General features: G+C 39.3%; 1 protein-coding gene across 2 annotated transcripts in view; it reads right to left on the bottom strand.

The window, feature by feature from the left end:
- Nucleotides 1-2,687: 2,687 nt before the first annotated feature.
- The window catches only part of LOC131026958 (protein ABCI12, chloroplastic), a 39,176-nt gene continuing 21,530 nt past the window's right edge, over nt 2,688-20,333 (bottom strand). The window contains exons 4-7 of one of the 2 annotated variants that reach the window (XM_057956959.2): nt 4,228-4,392; nt 3,458-3,533; nt 3,181-3,245; nt 2,688-3,096 (exon numbers count right to left, since the gene is read on the bottom strand). In XM_057956959.2, coding sequence (XP_057812942.2) covers nt 3,094-3,096; nt 3,181-3,245; nt 3,458-3,533; nt 4,228-4,392 — 309 coding nt within the window. In that variant the 3' untranslated portion in view covers nt 2,688-3,093. The remainder of the gene's footprint in view (nt 3,097-3,180; nt 3,246-3,457; nt 3,534-4,227; nt 4,393-20,333) is intronic. The other variant, XM_057956953.2, reaches the window with a different exon arrangement.

Here is a 20,333-nt window from a genome sequence, read left to right as displayed (position 1 = left end):
CTTTATAGTGCATAATTTTTTAAGCGAATTTGAACCCTGAAACTATAGGATTAAAACAAAATTATTTTACCAATTTGACTACCTTTTGCTTATAGTTATTAAACTAGCAGACTTTGTATCTTTCAACAGTAGCCTTTGCCACATCAAATTATTATAGTCATCTGATTTTCTAACCAAAACCAAACCCTATCTATGTGACAAACAAGCAGAAATCTCAATTCTTCTCATTTCGTTGAAATAACTGGTTTGAATTTGCTTCATATCCCTTTATGATGATAGGCACCCAATATTTTGCGAAGGTGGTGGTAGAGAAAGTAGCCCATGGCTCCCTAGTACAAGGCATCAAGATTTGACATTGACAGATTCAACTGCTAACAAAATTCAACAACTACTTGACATGATAAAAAAACCACCTTCTTGAGATTGAAGGCATGCAGACGCAATGGCCTCCCTTATATCCTAATTATGAAGATGCTAAAGAAGAGAGGCAATTTTGACAATCTTGTGGAGGATGGGAAAAACATAAATCTCCATGCCAACAAGAAGTTAGACTCATAAAGTAGAACTTCAGAAGCCCAAACCAAGAAATTTTGAGGAAGCAGCAGAGTATGGCGGCAAAATAGATCAGTTGTAAAGAGAAAAAGAACTAATAAAAACCTTCAGTCAGTAGTTTAAAATCCACAGAGAAGAGATACTTTAGTTGAAGCACTGCCAGAAAGAGTGAAGCAGAATTGCATTATAGCAAAACTTGTCGTTAAGCGTTTAGAGAAGATCTCCATGTTTCCAAGCTTGATCATGCCCTTATGTGTAATTGAACAAAAAGCTAGGCATATGCAGCAGCTGTTTGAGCATAGCCGAAATGACCTATAGTTGACCCAACGAATATCTCCCTTGATCTTTCCTTCACCCTCCTTCCATCTTCCTCATTATGTGCTCTGATACCACTTGTTGGATCAGAAATACACATGTGATTAATAATTGCACAGTAATTTTGAAATAACACCAAATATATTCATGGGATTTCACAGAATGAAAACTGAATGTTTATACGAATCTTTTATAAAGACAACTCAATTAAATGTCATGCAGGAAACTCCTATGCGATAATGTAACTACCCAAACAACCAACTGAACACCCTAACAAAAGATTAAAAACATTAGCAAAGCTTCTACTCATTTAACAAATTTGCCGACGAAAGTTCACAACTATGCTTCATATACATTTGTCAAGCTATGATCAAGAGATAAAAGTGCTAAGTGAAGATGACACAGCTGAAAATCTCAGTCAATTGTTATTTAAAGTAGATGAAATCAAAAGAACAGTTACCCATCAGTATCACTGTCCATGCCAAAAATAGTTAACTACCATAATGATGATAAAATTGTGAAGCTGAAGCCCAAAAAATGGGCCATTATTTACTGCCACATTCACAAAAAAGTAAACAGTGCACCCACTATTAATCTATGTATATTCTAGGTGTATGGTTTTATGAAACAACCTGTTCTTCCTTCAGGAAATTATTTTGTTAAGCTTCCACATTGTTACAGATCTATAATAACATGATTTGATAATCCCTACATGTTGCCTTCAATTCTGAATTGTCTCCATTAACTGTTGAAAGTTGAAACATTAACTCTCTTGATATTTTCCCTATATTTGAAATCCCACTGCCTGAGGATTCAAACCCCACCATGTCAATCTTTGCATACCCTGTAATCAGAAAGATTCCAGCTGTAAAGGTACCTGACCAATCAAATGAAAGGAAATTAAGGCCTATAATCATAAGAAGCTCTTTCACCTCTGATCATCTGCATGCTCTAAAATAGGTCAAGCTTCTAGGATAAATAGAGTGTTGCCAAACAGAAGCTGCTAAAGAGACCCTCGTCAAAGAAAGCAGACAAAGAACTTTAAGTTTGCCAAGCGTATGTCAAAGGAAGCACAAAAGCAACTTGAAATCTGCTATTTTTTTTTGAGAGACCATTTACTAAAGCTACAGATGCCCACACTCCAGCTCGCATTTGATATGTTCCAGACTTGGAAAAAGCGAGCAATTAATTAGATAGTAGGCCATCCCCTTCATGGGTTTAGGGAGGTCAGAAAGATCTAAGATGCATAATCAGCAACTTATGACCCCTTACACTCAAAAGTAAGATCACAAGTTTCATATTCCTATGGCCCTTTTGGCTTTTTGGCTTGGTGCCCTAGAACTATACAAAGGCTAGGTGCATCCTTCATGATTTCTGTCCATGAATAATGCTTATTTTCATTTATTGTAAAGCACGTGGTTCTTAATTAAACTCGTATAGTACAATCATACTTGCTCTCTATAATTGATTGAATATATATATATATACCATTTAGATGTTCTACATTGGAATAGCTTGACCAACTTAGTGGTGTTCAGGAAATGGGAGCCAGTTGCCATCCATTTTTCAATTTCCATTGATTGGAATAGACGGTTCTAATATACAAGACAATAAAGCTGTGAACCTGGCAAGCCAGGTTATATTTCAGATCTGCAAGAACATCTAAAAGAAAAGACCACATAGCTTATTATTTGATTGATATTGTTGTCAGGCTATTAGATTTCAAGTCTTCAAGAGGCGAGTAGCCACCCAATTAAACCTTAAGTATATCTACATTAACAGCTAAACAGCAGGGTTTGGTCATGACTTGTGCACAGCGATCAGAAAATCCCCTTCTGTTTGTTGGAGACATCATTTACAATAAAACAAATCATTATTTACAATAAAAGTGAATCTCATCTGAGTTCATACCTGATAAAACCATAGCAATTAAATTATCTTTACATCTAACTCCATACCTGTTAAAAGCATAGAGATTTAATAATCTTGGAATTCAGCTATCAAGATTCAAAACTATGACTTTTCGTTCGGTCTAAATCAGGTCCATTCAGAAATAAAAAAATTCATACAGAACTGCTAGACCTATGAGTCCACCAAGCAATAGAATAGCCAGCATATCTGGTATCTGGATTGAAAATTTTGTTAATAAATTAATCTTATGATTTGTTGCAGTTCCACGGAAGCCCCGGGCAATCATTGCCTGTGTAAGAAACATAAATTCCAGAATTACTGCAAACATTATCAATGGGAAGTCATCAAAACCTAATAAAGAACAACCAGGAGAATGTTTTTTTGAACTCAAGGCTAAGTTACCTGTGAAATCTGTTCGGCATGACTGAACAAGTTGTTGAAAATGCGCCGCAGGTAAAGAAAGAGAACTGCATTATATTGGCATTCAAACAAAGAATGGATAAGTGTATGAGTAGAAAATGTGAAAACAAATGACCATGAAGATAGAAATTTCCTCCTTCAGATATGCAAGGTAGGGAAATTAAATCTTATAAAAAGATTACAATTAATTATTGACACATCCATCATAGTAATATTAGAAATGACAATAGGTACTTCAACATTTATTTTCTTAACTCACTGTCAAGAGTCTCCAACAATGTCAAGTTTTTCCATTCTATCCCACGAGCTACAATTCCAAGTGCAATATTCCGCACCTGTCCATTCCATAACAACATATTTTTTACTTTGTACTCAAAACCAAGAGCATGACATTCCTACGCAATATTTTAAAAGCATAACTACAGCATTTGAGGAAAATGTAAGGTTGTTAAAAATAAATGGAATATAAGAAAGCAAAAAATTAAACAAAGATAAAAATCCAGTCGAGATTCTGTAGTCAATCCACTAGCCAACTTCCTTCCCACAAGTTTCCTTACATTCCTTTTGGTTCTTTTGTCCAATTGATAAGCTATTGTGCAACGAAACATACATGCCACCAACCTTGATAGCAATAAAGCAAAAGGAGATGAAAGTCCAAGGCTAGATGTTGGATTGAAGAAAATCTTGCATGTATGTTGTATAGTAGAATAAATTGAAGTGTATATTGCATGTGTACACATAAAAATGTATACATATATGCATACATAAAATAGTAGAATAAAGTAAATCAAAACCTAACCATCGCTTTTTAAGTTAATACTAAACTTTGGCATTACTTAGGTAGCCTGCAAAAATGAGGTAAATATGGCATTGTGTTAAAATTTGCTGAATCTCACGATTGGTCCTTTCCTAAAGCATCTCAAAATACATTTTTAGTAAAATAGATTAAGAACCTACAAGAACAAGCACAGGGAATGTATTCTAACAGAGATACAGCTTATCGAACTAACAGGCCAAGTTGAGGATTACCTCATCAAATACAAGACTTATAAACCGTAGAGCAAGTAAGAGTGTAAGAACAATTTCTTCAACAGGAGCTCCTATATGTGCTGAAGGTAGAATATACCACCTTAAAGCAGCTGCCAGCTGTTCAGGTGTTGTTGTTGTTAGGCAAAGGCTTGCACTTTGCAGTACCTGTTCAGATAATTAGAAATTATATATTGAACATACATATCAATTTTTCCAGCATTCATAGAGAAAATTTACTATGTACAAACATTAAATATCTGTTTTTGCAAGTTTTCAGTATGGTAGGTTGGAGAAGCATTTTTGGGATGGCAAAGAAATTTCAAATTTTTGGGATGGCGAATAATATATATTAAGAATATGAGAAACTTATAAAAAAATATATTTTACTGATTTTCAATTGTATAATTAAATTGTAAACTTGACAAGCTGAAATACAAAATACATTAACATGAAATTCTATGGCATTGAACAGTCAACATTCAACATTAAAAATTGAAAATTGACCTTGAAAACTCAGTGAGTGCTGAAATACCAATACAAAATTGTAAACATGAATAGATGAATGTGTAGCATACTTATAACCTACTGATATATTATATAATGAGGTCCACATCAAACAGATTTATGAGCTCCACAAGTTAGAAAAGAGAAGACCAATATGAGAAGCTGTCAAAATATACCAAAGATAAGAATCAATTTTCTAAGATAAAATAGAATTCAAAATGAATTGGATGAAATGGTAAGAGGGACTGTCTCTATCTAAACACAATCCATATACATGACATGAGGATAGGATGGCCATAATGGTCATATCATAATATAATATTATAATATACCTTAAACATGTTATCCAGGAGCTGCAGGGATTTTATAAGATCAATACTAATGGTTCGTCATGACTCGTGAGGTAATCCAAGAGTTGCAGGGATTGGTGAAATAGGAAGGGATAGTACTGGGTTGTGTTGATATGTTTTTTATGCACTATGCAACACAGAATAAAATACTGAGTATTCTATCCTCTCTTGAACAAAATCTTCCCAAGTGCTAAACTGCATGATAAAATGGGATGACTCCAAGATTCCCAATGTCAGGTCTTGGTGTGCTCTTGGATAGACTCGGTGTGTATGATGTGATTTTGCTGGAATCACAAGGTGGGCTTACGTTGCTACCTGAATGCTTGAATGTTGTTGGAATGTGGAAATTAACTTGATTGAAAAAAAGGAAAAAGGACAAAGGGTTGAGAGAGTTAATCTTATCCTAGGAATGCAAGAGCGATGGAAAATCATTGGTGAAACTCAACTACACTTTGCTTTGCCATGCAAAGCAACAACTCCACAAAGTTTAGTGCGATCTACTAAGGTAAGTTTGTGATGTTCAAATCACTACCACGGACATAAATACCATCAAAGCAATGCATATGAATGAAGAAGTAGTAATTGAAATTAAGCTTGGATAAATGAGTTCAGTTGACTACGCAAGATACTTCACAATTAATGAAATACTAGTAGTGTGAACATAGGAGCTTCACCATCAATCATGCACAAAGATCTTCCATCCATCAAATTATCACCATCTAACAGGAGGATACAACAAGAAACCATGCAATTATGTAGAAGAAACAACACATTCCACCATATCTTCAATGAAAAGGATGTTTATTTACAAGTTTGGCAAAAATTTTTGCCTTCTCCTCCTACTCTACTTCTAACTGCTAACTGCTATTGAACTATTAACTATTCACTATCAGCTTTTACAAATGAAGAAGTGGAGCCTTTTACAGTGCTCTCATTACAATGAGTGGCCAAGATCGAATCCACATCAATGGCCAAGATTTCAACATAGAAATCCTAATTAGGGTTTGTTACACCCATTACAAAGCATTTAATGCTTGACCAATGATAAAATTACATTGAATAGGACACATGTCTTTCCTTGAATTATCGACCAATAGATGATGAGGGTAGGTGCATCGAAGTTTGTGCCCACATGTGGTAGTTATCCTCCTTGATGGATGAGTCAGGTACATTGAACTTGGACACCTCAACTTGAAATGAAGTGATAGGATTGAAGATGATGGGGCACCACCTCAACTTGCTGCCTCTTGTAACTCATCACAAATGTAGGTGATTGATGCATATCTCTTGATCCTCAACATTTCCAAGATCTTGCAGTAATGATGGAGGGAATGAGATGAAGGTAGGAGATATTCCCATATTGCATCATCCTTGGGGATCATTCTATCTAACTTTGATTAACTCTTCTGAAACTACCTCCCTGATGTATTGGCAATAATTCTTGGATTTCCGGAGGAAATTCAAGATTGTGAAAATTTTCTTCCTTTCACGTGCACTCTCATGTTGACTCTTCTGAATCTTGTGCTTCCTTGATTTCTTCTATATGGTGAGATCTCTCTCTTCATGAAGCAAGTTGGCATCCTCACGTTGCATATACTTCCTTAGCTTGAAGTGAAGTATATGTGTTGACTTCCTTTGATGCTATGCCTTGCACTTGCTTTATAGTCTCTTTCCTTGATGTCGTGAATGCATTGATCATACTCTTCCTTGCCTCCTATCTCACTTGTCTTTAACTTGCCATCATCTTTGAGCCGATCTTCATCATTTGTTGCTAAGTTCTTCCTTGGGCCCTTGCCCTTAAATGTGGTGAAATCCTTCTTAAAAGTGCTGCTCTGATCCTTCACAATCCTCTGCTTTTACTTGCAAAACAAACAAGAGGGTGTCAGATACATATGATGCATACTAATATCTCTCATCTCTATGTGGTCTGATTTGTCTGATTAAGCGATATCTTTAGGTCTGATTGCAGTCCCTGGGGTCTGATTTTCATGCTTTCAGTTCCTTGGGCCCTTGCCCTTACTTATGTGGTGAAATCCATCCTAAAAGTGCCGCTCTGATCCTTCACAATCAAACCTGATCCTCTGCTTTTACTTGCAAAACAAACAAGAGGGTGTCAGATACATATGATGCATACTAATATCTCCCATCTCTATGTGGTCTGATTTGTCCGATTAAGCGATATCTTTAGGTCTGATTGCAGTCCCTGAGGTCTGATTTTCATGCTTTCAGCCACTTCATGATCTGAGTTTTGATCTGATTTTACTTGATTTCATGTCTGATTTTAGTTTCTTATAGGTTTGACTTTGCTGATCATTCTTCTAAGCCTGATTGCTGATTCTAGGAACAACTGGAAGTACTTTACAGCAGGTCGGAATTTTGATAGGGCATTGACAATTTGGACTTTTGATAGGGCATTGACAATTTGGACTTTTAGAAGGTCACTGACAGTGCTTGTAGGGAGGTCGGACTTTTGAGGGTCCACTAGCTGGATGTGATCGGGCTTCTTGATGAGCACTGACAATGCCAAAAGAGATCGGACTTTTGAGACTTCACTGACAAGGAATGGTCGGACTTTTCAATGGTCACTGACTGACTCAAAAAGATCGGGTTTTTCATAGGTCATTGATAGGAAGTGGTCGGGGTTTTTTGATAGGCATTAGAAGTGCTGATCCTTCATGATCTTGATCACCTTGAGCTCTTCATCAAATCAGTCCTTTACTTGATCAGATTCTTGAATCATTCATACCCCTTTTGTCAAGTCAATCTTATCTCACTTGAGGCATTGAGACAACAGCACAATCATTCACCATTGATCTTCACTCCCTAGGCTGAACTTTGGATACTAACTGAAGTGATATCAACCTGGTCAAGGATTAGGAGGAGCACTGACTGGAAGTGATTGGGGTTTTGACCCCTCACTGCCAGTGATGCAATTAGTTTGGGTTTTTGGGAGGTCATTGATTGTGACCATAAGGAGGTTGGAGATTTAAGAGGGCACTGGCAGTGGCCTCTTCCTTCTTAAATCATTGACATCTCTTCATCTTTCTCAGTCACATGGTTACATAAACACTGAAATCACTCTCACTTCTAATGGCACAATCATATCTTCATGTTTTAGGTCGCTTTTGAGCACCAAGTGGAAATGACAAAGGCAGGTCGGACTTTTTGCCCTTCACTGGCAGTCTCATCAAGAGGGTCGAACTTTTCAAGGGTCATTGACGGTGGGATGAAGTAGGTCGGACTTTTGAGACCCCACTAACAGGAAATGGTTGGGATTTTCACCCCACTGACAGTGAGCCAAAAGATGTTAACTTTGCTTGCTTAATCACCTCTATCTCTCAAAACATCAAGCACTTACCTCAAGAGATGTTCATCTTGCTAAGTAAAAGGATTTCCTCACCTTGATTGGACTTTTGGAGAGTCTCAGGAATTCTCATGAGCTGATTGGACTTTTGAGGGGGCATTGACAATAGGTTGAGGCAAGGCGGGGTTTTGGGGGGTCACTGGCAGTGACTCAACTTTGCTCAAATTTGTGAGTGGTAGCACTCACCTCACCATCATCAGAGCTTTTCCATGTTGTTTAATCCTTCGTCTTGATTGACTTGCATCTATCATCTCAATTCTCATGATTGATCTCCATACTTGCATTCATTGCTTCCATCTTTGAAGATGATGATCAAATGAAATGATCATCATATCGTTCATTGCCAAGCCTTGAGAGCTATCTAGCCTCAATTCCACCTAAAGAGAGAAACATGACTTCATTACTTCTTGACAACTTGGGGCATCACACCTCCTACAAATGAAAGGTTAATAGCTAAAGACTCAACTAAATGACCAAACTAAGACAACTAACCTAGAAAGCGGAAAAAAGTGGGGCTCCCCATTTGCCATGGAGTGATGTGTGAAAATGTCACAAGAAGTTGGTTCACTTCTTTTTTTCATTGGCTATGGGAATTGCTACAAATAATCACATGGAGGCTCAAGCGGTCTTAGTAGCTATGGAGAGAGCTTGTGATTTGGGCTGGAAAATGATTTGGGCTGGAAAAAATTTCTTTGTGAGATGGATTCAAAGGTTTTGGTTTTTCTTTTGAATAATGGGAAAGCTTCTCACTCTTCTTAGAGGTTAGTTCTTTATGTGGTACAAATTCTTCGCCTGACATGAAATTTTGATTCCATCTTTCTTATTTATATTCCTTGAGAGTGGAATGTCATTGCTGATTGTTTGGCTAAATGGGCTTCTAATGATGGTCATAGCTGGAATGATATGGATTGGGGATGAAATATTCTTCCTTGCTTTTCAAGATTAGATGCACAAATATAGAAATCCTTATCACAAAAAATTATCAGAGCTATAGGAACACAATTCTAATCACAGACTGGAAACTCTCATATTCACAATCTAATAATATTGTTGCATTAATCAACGACTAGTATTATAATGATTTGTTACTTATGCTCTTGAAAGATAAGTCACAAGTTCAAATCCCACATGGGGTGAGGTGTGTATGCCTCGTTTGTAGCATAGTTAGGTGCCTCCCACATGGAGTACGACGTAGTCCCATACCGCCATACAGCCTGAGTTGGCCTAGTGGTATAGAACTTGTCCTCTTAAAGAGAGGTCACGAGTTCAAATGCCACAGGGGGTTAAGGTATGTATGCTTCGTTTGTAGCACAGTTAGGTACCTCCTGCAAGGAGTACAGGGTAGTCCCATATTGCTATAAGCCATCTATAGACCCATATATAGACCGCCCAACATCAAGGACTATAAAAGAATCTTTCTTTCTTTCTTTCTTTCTTTCTTTCTTACAGCAACATTATAAATCAGATATTCTGAGGACAACAATTAATATGTAGTTCTGGTAAAAAAGACTATGACTGCGAACACAAAACTGCACATACACGCGTGCAACATGGATAACACTACGCACTAGGCTTATCTAATGTTGTTGTGTGCTATCTCCTTTACTATCAATGTTCTTCTTTGCTATGTCAACAAACAAAAGCAAATTAAGACTCCCTCTATGCGCTCAAACCTTTGTCCTTGCACAAGCTAACCCTCGAGTTTGGATGTCACCTATCTTCAACGAATGCGATTGTCCTACAAACTCTTTATCTCCCTAAAGCATTTCATGAATACCATGAACTAGGTCTGAAGCAAAACTTTTGGAAGTCTATGGCACATGTAAATGGACCAGCAATACAGTGCTTAACGGGAGGACTAGCAGGGGCTACCTCCCACCAAGTCTAAGCCACTTGGGTTTTCATCCAAGCAGGCAGCATTCGCCGAATGCATTCACAACAATACTTCTTCCTGCTCTTCCAAACTACCATGCCCGTATATATACAACTACTCACGTTGGCGCGGTAAAACCTCCTCAAAGTTGGCTAAAAAAATGACTCAAGGAAAACCGTTATTACAAAACAGGTTGGCCTTTGCAAAATTCTTAATAAATTCATTTATTACAAAGTAAGTCGGTTGTTTACTCTCGAAGGAAATGTGAATTATATCATGCAAAGTAAACAGTAATTAAGATTTACATCATACAATAACATAAGAACATAAAACATCAGAACATGGCCAGAAAGATGTCTTTTATTCCAAAATGTAATGTTTGTACAATCGATAATAATAATGGTTTCCAAGACAATCATGAAGTATATATGGTGCCTGGTGGTTGGTTAAGAGTACCAATCGTTGGCAACTACCAGCAACCTCTTGGAAACAATGTCATTACATGGCCAATTATTTATTAACCATGTCAAAACTGCCGACTACATCAACCCCCCAAAAAAAGAAGTCGTCTTCTAAACAACGAAAACAAAATGGTGTTTAACACAACAAAACTGAAGCGACTACTATTGGGAGGAATGGGAGGATGTCCCTAAAAGTAGAGAAGATGTCAGGGTGGATGGTTGAGAGTTCTACTGCTGCAAGCGTTGGAGCCATTTGTTCGCTACCAACTCCTGCTTGCGAGACACCTTGACAAAATAGGCTGCTTCCATCAATTTCTTATTCATCTTCTCCAATTCGCTGTCTTTCCCCCCAACTGTGTGGTCAACAGAATGATCTGCTCATCCCTTTCTCATGAATGATACATACAGCCGGCTTCTCTCCACCCAACCTACTCCGTATGGTGTATGACTTTCATTCCTCGATGACCCCCACTCTTAACCCATACGGGTCTTGTCCATACAGATCCTTTTCTCTCTTTGTGCCCAACTCCTTCCGTACAACGTACGACCTATGCTTCCTAGCATATGACCTTGATGCACTGTTCACAACGTACGACTCACTATTTCCCTCTCCATATGGTACCCTCTGCCTTGATCTTGTATGGATTGTACGGACTTCTTCGTGCTTCCTGATTTTGCTTCTTACCCTTGTTCGCTTCACCTTGCATGCTCGTGCTTTTGATACATGATGACTTTGAATTGATTTATAAGGGCCTCCTCTTTCCAGGGTTAACTTTGTGATCCCATACTTTAATATTTTTATAAGAAATAATTTTCTTCGCTTAATAACCCTTGCTCCTTTTATTTTTTATCTTTAACTGTCTTTTATTTTTTCCCTTTGTTTTATATTATCCTTCCAATCCCTATATTTTATTTTCATTTTCAAGCTCCTTTGCATGGCCAACATATTTTTTAATTTTTTAACAAAAAATTTCTTTCTTCCTATTCTTTTCATCCTTAGTTTTTTCACCTTCGACCCTTTATAAAAAGTCTTACCTTTTAATCTCTTCAAGTTTGTGCAACTTTTGCTTACCTCTCTGTCCACTTCGCTTTTTTGCTTTTTTGTTAATTCTCTTTATTTTTTTAATCCTTGTCACTCAATATTTTTTCCCTCTAGATTTTTTAACCTTGCCAACTTTGCTTTTCCCTTCTTCTGCCTTCTTCCATTTGGTCTGTATGTCACATTCATCATCTGCTTTTCTCTTCATCCCTCTAGGCTCATCCCGAGGTCTGCTTTTCTGTATGTTACTTTAAAGATAAGGCATTATGTTTTGTTGTGACTTCCTCAAAAATAATTTCTTTTTAATAAATCAGCTATAACTAAGTTACAACTAAGAGCCAATTTCAACTAGTGTAACTTACTTTTTAATAAATCAGCAAACACACGAATTTCTGTGTGCCGATTTCCCCCATTTTCCACCTCCTTATAAAATTTGGTATTAGAGCCTTCCAAAAACCTCTTGGAATTGACAGCAATCTCAGTGTGAATTGTAGGTCTGAGACATCAAAAGGTGGTCATTGTAGTTAACTGTCGTAAGGGAAGAGAATCTACACTGGGGCAAACAATCTGCTCATATTGGGCCTCCATGCTGGGGCAAAAGTTAGGTGTATTGTGTGTTGGCATATGCACACTCCAATGAGACATTGTATGTGATTGAAGGTTTTGTCATTGATGGCAACCTTACAATCCTATGACACCAGCAAGGCATTACACCGGCATCAGCAAAACACACTCTACACCGGCACTCAGAACACCGGCACCGGCACAGAAAAAGGAAGTATACCGGCACAGAGGCCGACAGGATTTTTGATATATCATATTTTGTTTATTATTTGAAAAACTTTGTAAGCCGACTTAATATCATTGTAAAATGACTCTTATATATAAAAGAGATCATTGTAGACATTTAGTAAGAAAGTGATGTAAGCGAAAAAGTAAGGAGAAAAGATTAAGCAGACCTATTATGCGAAATATAGGTTAAGGGGTATATGTAAAGAACAGAGCAGGAACCGGTACTAAATCTGGCATTGAAGATGCTATTGTAAAACAGTACAAGTTATTGGATTTGTATAATCCACATTGTAAGTCAGTGAGACTTCCCATTTGAGCAGTGAGCTCTAGGCAGTTGGCCTTCCTGCATGTGTAGGCCCCTATTGTAAGTAATATTCTCTTATTGGCCAGTAAGTGAATATTGTGGGTCACAAATCCCACCGAGGTTTTTCCCACACTGAGTTTCCTCGTTAAATCATTGTGTTATGGTGTGATTTTCATGTGGTTTCTTTCATTTCTGTTTATTGCATTATTTCTTGCATACCGGTACACTGTTGCAATATGTTCTGCATGTTTTAAGTTGAGAAATTCTAATTACCGGTTAGATACTGATTCACCCCCCCCTCTCAGTATCTGTAAGTTTCCTAACATTGTGCAGAAATTTTGGGCAAAGAATTGCACAGTTTGCAAGGGCCAAGAAAAAAGAAAATAGTGATGATCGCATTTGGGCAAAACCATTCTGGGTCATGCCAAGGAAGAAAACCAGGTCAGGTGCTGATTTTTGACAGACATGGTCAGTAGCAGAAAAAGAATAAGAAGGATTGGCACTAGGGTTTGACAAGGGCTGTTATCCATGTAATAATAATACAAAAAGAATGTGCCAGTCTGAAACCTAAACTATTTATTGCAAAATCTGATTTTTTTTTCCTTATTGCAAAGTTATTTGAAAGTCAAGACATTGAATTCTTATCTTCAAAATTTATTAATTTTTGTCATTCCCAAATGCAAATTCTAAAATTTTGAAAGATCTTTCTATTCAAACACTAACAACAGTCTCAATTTTTCTAGCTAAGGACGCCTTCTTCTGTTTTTGGTCTGCTGGTAATCATCTCTAATATGTAACATCTCATGTTACTTGACTTTTGGAAAAGTGCTAGGCAAAAACATGATGTTTAAAGTCACGAGATACTCATAAATTTATAATATGTTTGTACTGGGGCAATGACCAGATTGTTTTGGGGAGTGTTGGTGTCTGTTTTATCATCTACCAAACATTAGGATAGGATACCCGAAGGTATTCTATCCTCTCCTAAAAAATCACTACTGATTCCAAGGTCTATATGTGCGAACAAGCGACTTTAGTGGAATAGCTTCTTGGGTAGTGTATGCTGAAATTTTCAAGGGGGACTTACGTTTGACAAGTATTTTTGAACTGCTGGACTTAGATGGATTTAGCAATTTAGGCTCTTCTTTTTTTGGGATTTTCTGGGATTTAGACTTTCAAAAGAAAGGGAAAAAGAGATAGGGTTTAGGAAGGCTAATCTAATCCTACAAATTTTGGAGACGGTATCAACTGGGTGCTTTCGAGAAACCAAACCTTGCTTCGCCACACTAGGGACAACTACACAAGGCTGGTGCAATCTTCAATGGGTTGTTCTTATGATCGAGGTGTTGGGATGCACAGGGGATGGGCTCAGACTAACTTTGCACAGTAGAATGGAAATCATCCATTTACCAAAAGTATGAGCAGAAATACACCATCAATTGACACTTATCAAATCCTTCCTTCAAATTAACAACAATGAAAGCAAATCTAAATTAATTCTAACTAAGTGTTGAGGCAATTGAATCCATGCAAATCATTCAAATAATAGAGATTACAAAGCAGCACACATGCAATATATTATCTAGAAATGACCTTAAGCAACAATACATCAAAAACCTCACCCTTTTCAAATGAGAGGAGGCAAACTTATATTGTTTCTCAAAAATAAATGAATGGCTGAGATCAAACAGTGATCAAGGGCCAAGATTGAAAGTCCTAAACCCTAATTAGGGTTTCCCGAAATACTATCAGTTCAAGCAAATGAAAGAGTGACAAGTGGCGTAGCTGCTAATTTTACTAAGGTGAGTGGCCACTTTCCTCTTTCAGAGATTCAACGTATCTGGACACAATGAGCTTGACCTCCTCTATGGTGACACTTGGCAAACCACCAATCTGGAAGTCGATGAGGTCCACATCGTCGGCGCATGTGGCAAGGATGCCTTCCCACTCCACTGCTTAGGTGAGGAAGTTGTCATCGATGGAGAGGAAGTTTGCAATCTTCGAAAGATCGCCTTTGTTAATCATCCCTGAATCTCGGAAGAAGCTTGCCTGAATCCTGGCTCTCAAGTTCTCTGCTTGTAAATGCTTCTCCCTTAGGTTTTCCTTCTTCCAGATCTCTGACGCCACACAGAATACCTTGCCCAGGATCTCTCTAACACTTGCCTCTGTCTCAAAACACTTGGTCTCGGATTTCTTCAGAACCTCAATCCGAGTGACCAGAGCATAGTACCACGTGCCGAAGTCGTACCTGTCTCCTGTCTGTATGATGCCTGCATCCACTAAGCTCCTCTTTGACATGCCTCGGATAACCTTCAAGTGAGGGAGTATTTCATTCTGAATTTCATCCACTTCTTCCCAATTGGATGCTAGATCTTGGATACGATCAATCAACAAAGAAGTTGCCTCATGTGTCGATACTAAGTTTTCTACCAGGGTGTCAGCACATACCAAAGCGTTTGAAATCCACTCCTTTTCTTGAGTGTACGATCCCTTCATATCATCATAGTCCTTCATTGATCCCTATTGAAGAGGCTGTGGTGGAGTAGCGGGGACTTCATGGTTGAGCGGGCTGGTAAGATGGAGAACATACTTCTTCCACTGTTGGTTCTCTTCTTCCACTTTCTTCCTCTTTTCCTTTTCATGAGCCAGCCTCGTCTTTAGAACGTTGCAAGAGTCATCAAAATATTGGATCTCTTGGTCCTGGGTAGGCTTACCCATCTCTATGGTGGTAACCTTGTAATCATCTGCGATGACATTGTCCCTAGTCTTCCCTTCTTTGGGCACCGCTATCTGGACTGTCCTGAATCCGACACTGTCTCTCTGAATCAAGGAAAACTTCCTGGCTGGTTTGGGCGGTTTAGCTATAGCGGGTTCATTCACCTTCTCCAGGAATGCTGCGGTGACCTCCTCGGTTGAGTAGGCCTCCTTGGGAACCTTGGCCTTTATCCTTGCTCTCAGCCAATCCGGAATGGTTGATTGTTCTACAGTGTTCCGATCAAACTCATCATCTGCCTCTCCTAGGTTCGCTGGTATGCCATCCAAGAAGATTGTAGGGGCTTCAATCTGCCCCCTGTCTGGAGTTCGGAAGACCTTCTCCACCACTTCCTCAACTGGCTGGGAAAGCACTCTTACTTCATCATCAATCACACAGATGTTCATCTCTTGCTCCCCAATTGTACTTTGATCAGGCGCAATGGAAGCAGCACTTAGGATGGAGTGACTTTCGCTGGATTCTCTTCTCTCACCTACAGCCCTTTTCCCTATGACCTTTGTGGAGCTTGCACCCAACTCCTTCCTCTTTCGAGACCCAACACTTTCTGGATTCCGAGCATCACCGGCGGAGGTACAAGGATGGACGGACAGAGTATCATCTACTCCCATTAATTCATAAGTTAAAGCCACACCTTTGGCCTTCAACTGTTTTGTCTTTTCAGACGCCCACCACCTTGAGTACTCAACCACCGACCCTCATGAGGTCTGCTAGATCTGATTTTTCTCCCTCTGTCCAATCTATCAAGACTAAGGGTTCATTCTTCATCTTCTCAAAACCTGGTTGCTGAAGTTCTAGGCTTTCTTCTACCTGATCGACAACTTTGAATACTTCCGTTGCTCTCACCATACTCAAAAGAATTCTTGACCAGAACCTCTTCCGGATCTCGAAACTATCGGCTGCATTAGCCCAGTAGTCTTCTAGATCCAGTCTGTGCTCAAACGTTGTCCCTTCGATCTTCTTTATCCTATGGAATGGATCGAAATCTTTTCTTGCCTTGTATTGATAGAAGGGATACCAGGCTAGTTCTTTCTCAGCGATGGCTGTAGCCTGTGATGATGGACATGTTTCCAGCCCATTACCAATTGTAAGTGAGGACGTCCCTGCCTTCTTCTGCTTATCCCTTTGAATCACTATATACTCCTCCAATTGTCTCACAACCTCGAGCAACACCACTCGGTTGGTAGGGTAAGCTGGAAGCTTGTATGGAGGCCCAGAGAATCCCTGAATTCAGAGGTAAGTGAACTTTGAATATTGGATGTACCAACACCCGAACCGACCGATGAAGTCCATAGACTCTTGAGAGAGCCTCTGGTGCAGGCCACCTTGAAGGGTCCGAGTAATGTGCATCAAGAAGGTATCATTCACCCTTTTGAAATGGAACTTCTCCTCCATGTGGAGCTGGGGATAGCAATCATATACTGGAAATTGGTTCTCCTTGTTCCCAACTTGTCCTCTACAAGTGAGACCTCTGTACCTGTAGGTCCTGGCTAAAGAATAGAACAAGTAAGAACTCATGAAGAAAGTTCTATTCGCCTCCAGATTCCTTAGCTGGCTGTCTAGGTTGTCGCTGATCATACGGGCCCAGTCTATCATTTTTACTCCATCCAGGGTTCGAATGGAGCTCCCTGAGGATTTCCTATTATTCTATTGAGCAGGACAATCATGTCCCCAATGTCCTCCTTGAAGTATGCTCGCACTAGGCTCTTCCTCTGGAGTTTGGAGGCGCCCTTCCTCGGCTTGTCTAGCCAGGAATGGTTAACTATGGCATCATATTCCTCCAGGTGGTCGTGGTACAGACTGTTAGCTTCGTCCTTTGTCATATATACTGCGTTGTGGTACTCAAGGATCCTGAAGGCCTCTCTGATGGCCTCATCGCTGACATTCGCCAACACTCTTCCATCAGGTGCAACAATATCCTTACTAATGGGGTTGTAGTGTTTGGCACATTCAACTACTAGTTCATTGCACTGCATGGTGGGGAGGAAGCCGGCAGCGTGCACGATACCACTCTTCATCATTTTTCGTGCAATGGTGGTAGGCACAAGGTTGTCCAGACCAAACATTCACTTCTTAAACTCCCTCAGATTGATGTGTCCGAGGTTGGTGTCGCTGATGTTCTTCCACTTTGAAGTCATCCTCGATTCTGGAGGAGCATCTTTGTCTACCTGGAATTTCATAATGTATAAGGCCTCTGACTTGGATAGGAGTAAGGCTAGACTTTTCTCCAAAATATTCAGAAAATTCAGAAAAGTTTGGATGATTCTTCCTCGTACTAGTTGCCTTTCTCCAGAAATCTGTAAACCTTCTGCCAAAAAAATATTATCCCACTTCCAGCAATATCTAGAATTTTCTCCAGATGATCTTCAAACTGACATACTTTACTAAGCTCTCCTTAGTAATTTTGAACTTCTTGGTCTAATAATGAAGTTGATAATGAAGTATTTGTAGACAAGGTTAAGCAAAACCCCTAAAATCATCCAACTCATACTTCTAATTCTAAAAAAAAACTTTCCATTTTGATTTAAGTTTGAAGATATTCATCAATCCTCCAATATTCCCTTTCAAAAAAAACTTTCCATTTTGAATTAATATCTCAATAATTTTCCAATATTCTTTTCCTCAAAAAAAAAAAAACTTTCCACTTTGGATTTATTTTGAAGATATTCAATAATCCCTAGATATTTTCTTCATTTTGGATTTAATTTTGAAATCTCTGTGGATTTTGTGACATCATGTTGACTTTGTTTGACCTTCCATGTGTAGGTTGATTTTTCGAATTTTATCTCCATCTTCTTCAAATTTTGGCGGACTTTGGATACCTCTCCAAGGTATGGCGGACTTTGGTGACCTCTCTCCCACCTTGGGCAGACTTTGGTGACCTCTCCTTAGGACCCTCCTAGCCTATGGCGGACTTTGGAGGTTGCTCCCAACACTTGGCAAGCTTGGGCGGACTTTGTTGTTAGCTCCCACATGACCTCTCTAGGGTGTGGCAGACTTTAGGCAAGGCTCCTCTTGCTTGACTTAGCATCTTGGGCGGACTTCTAGCAAGGTTTCCACATGACTATGGCAGACTTTGGTGTCTTCTCCATCTTGGGCGGACTTCTAGTGCTTCTCCTCATTGGGCGGACTTTGATCACTCCTCCTCCTTAGCTTCCCAACCTTGGGCGGACTTTGGAGAGTGCTCCCACATGGCCTCCAAATGCATGGCAAACTTTGGCTAAGGCACCTTCATGGCCTCCATTATTGATGTTATTTGGCTAAGGCATTGGGGCGGACTTTAGCCTTTGCTCCAACATGGCCTCCTTCAAACTCATGGCGGACTTTGGTGAGAGCTCCTTCATGGCCCCCTGAGGTGTGGCGGACTTTAAGGATAGCTCCTCCATCACTTGGGCAGACTTTAGCCTTCCCTCCTCTTGCTTGGGTGGACTTTGGAAGGCTCTCCACATTGACCTCTTAGACCTTGGCGGACTTTAGAGTGAGGACCTTCATGGCCCTTTTACCCTTGGTGGACTTCAGAGTGTGCTCCCATGTGACCTCCCCAAACATGGCAGACTTCAGGGTGAGAACCCACACAGCCTCCTAAGGCATGGCGGACTTCAGGCAAGGCTCCTTCGTGGCCTCTCTTGCATCGTGGTGGGGTTTGAACCTGCAAAAATACTTCAAAACCCTTGTTAGCCAGACTTAGAATAATTTTCAGAGAAATTTCAAAATTTCACAGTTTAGTCTAATTTAATCGGATTAACTTGAAATTTGAAATCCATGCCTAGGTGGATCATCTGAAGCAGCAAAAAGCCTAAAATCTAGGGATTTAGCTTTTTAGGTCGAAACTTGGATTTTTCAAGTTCCGATCGAAGCTGGTCGGTGGTACAAGCGTAAACCCTAGGTTTGCACCCCGAAAAAGCAAAAAGCCTAAAATCTAGGGATTTAGTTTTTTTAGGTCAAAACTTGGAATTTTTGAATTCTAGTCGAAGCTGGCCAGTGGTACAAGTGTAAACCCTAGGTTTGCACCCCGAAAAAGCAAAAAGCAGACATCCCTAAAAAATAGGAAAAACTTTCTAAAAATAGCCATACCGGGGATCGCGCTGAAAATGCCAAAAACGAAACTTCCTAAAAAATAGGAAAAAGCAAAAAAGCAAACTTTCTAAAAATAGAAAGTTGTCCAAATTCGTCCAAATCGATTGCGATCTTCGTCCTTTGGCCTTTCTAAGCACTTTGGTGGTGTTCACACTTCGGAATCACATAACTTGCAAAAACTAACTTTCAATCGTCAAGGCCTGAAATGCTCTGAACTGGACAAGGCTTGGTGAAACTGCAGCAAAAGGTCACAGGACGCTAACAAAACCCTAGAAAGCAGGAAAATCAGAGGGTCCCCAGTAGCAATGGGGCGATGTGTGGAAAAAGGTCACCACAGGGAGGAAATTAGCCCCTTTACAAATCTAATTGTTTTGACAAGTGTGTAAAAAAGGCATGCTTACTTCTCAAACCTCTCTGATTATTTTGTACCCAAGGTAAGAAATGCTATTTTCATTGTCATCTTGTGGACAACTCTACAATAGAAATATCTAACATCATACAAGGGTTATTTATTGTATCTAAGAAAAATGTGTTCTACATAAAGTTGGTCAAAGGGGGTCCTTATCTAGATA

The sequence above is a fragment of the Cryptomeria japonica genome, chromosome 2 (genome assembly GCF_030272615.1).
Source record: "Cryptomeria japonica chromosome 2, Sugi_1.0, whole genome shotgun sequence".
NCBI lineage: Eukaryota > Viridiplantae > Streptophyta > Pinopsida > Cupressales > Cupressaceae > Cryptomeria > Cryptomeria japonica.
Note: the sequence above shows the minus strand (reverse complement) of the source record. Positions and strands in the feature narration are given on the sequence as shown.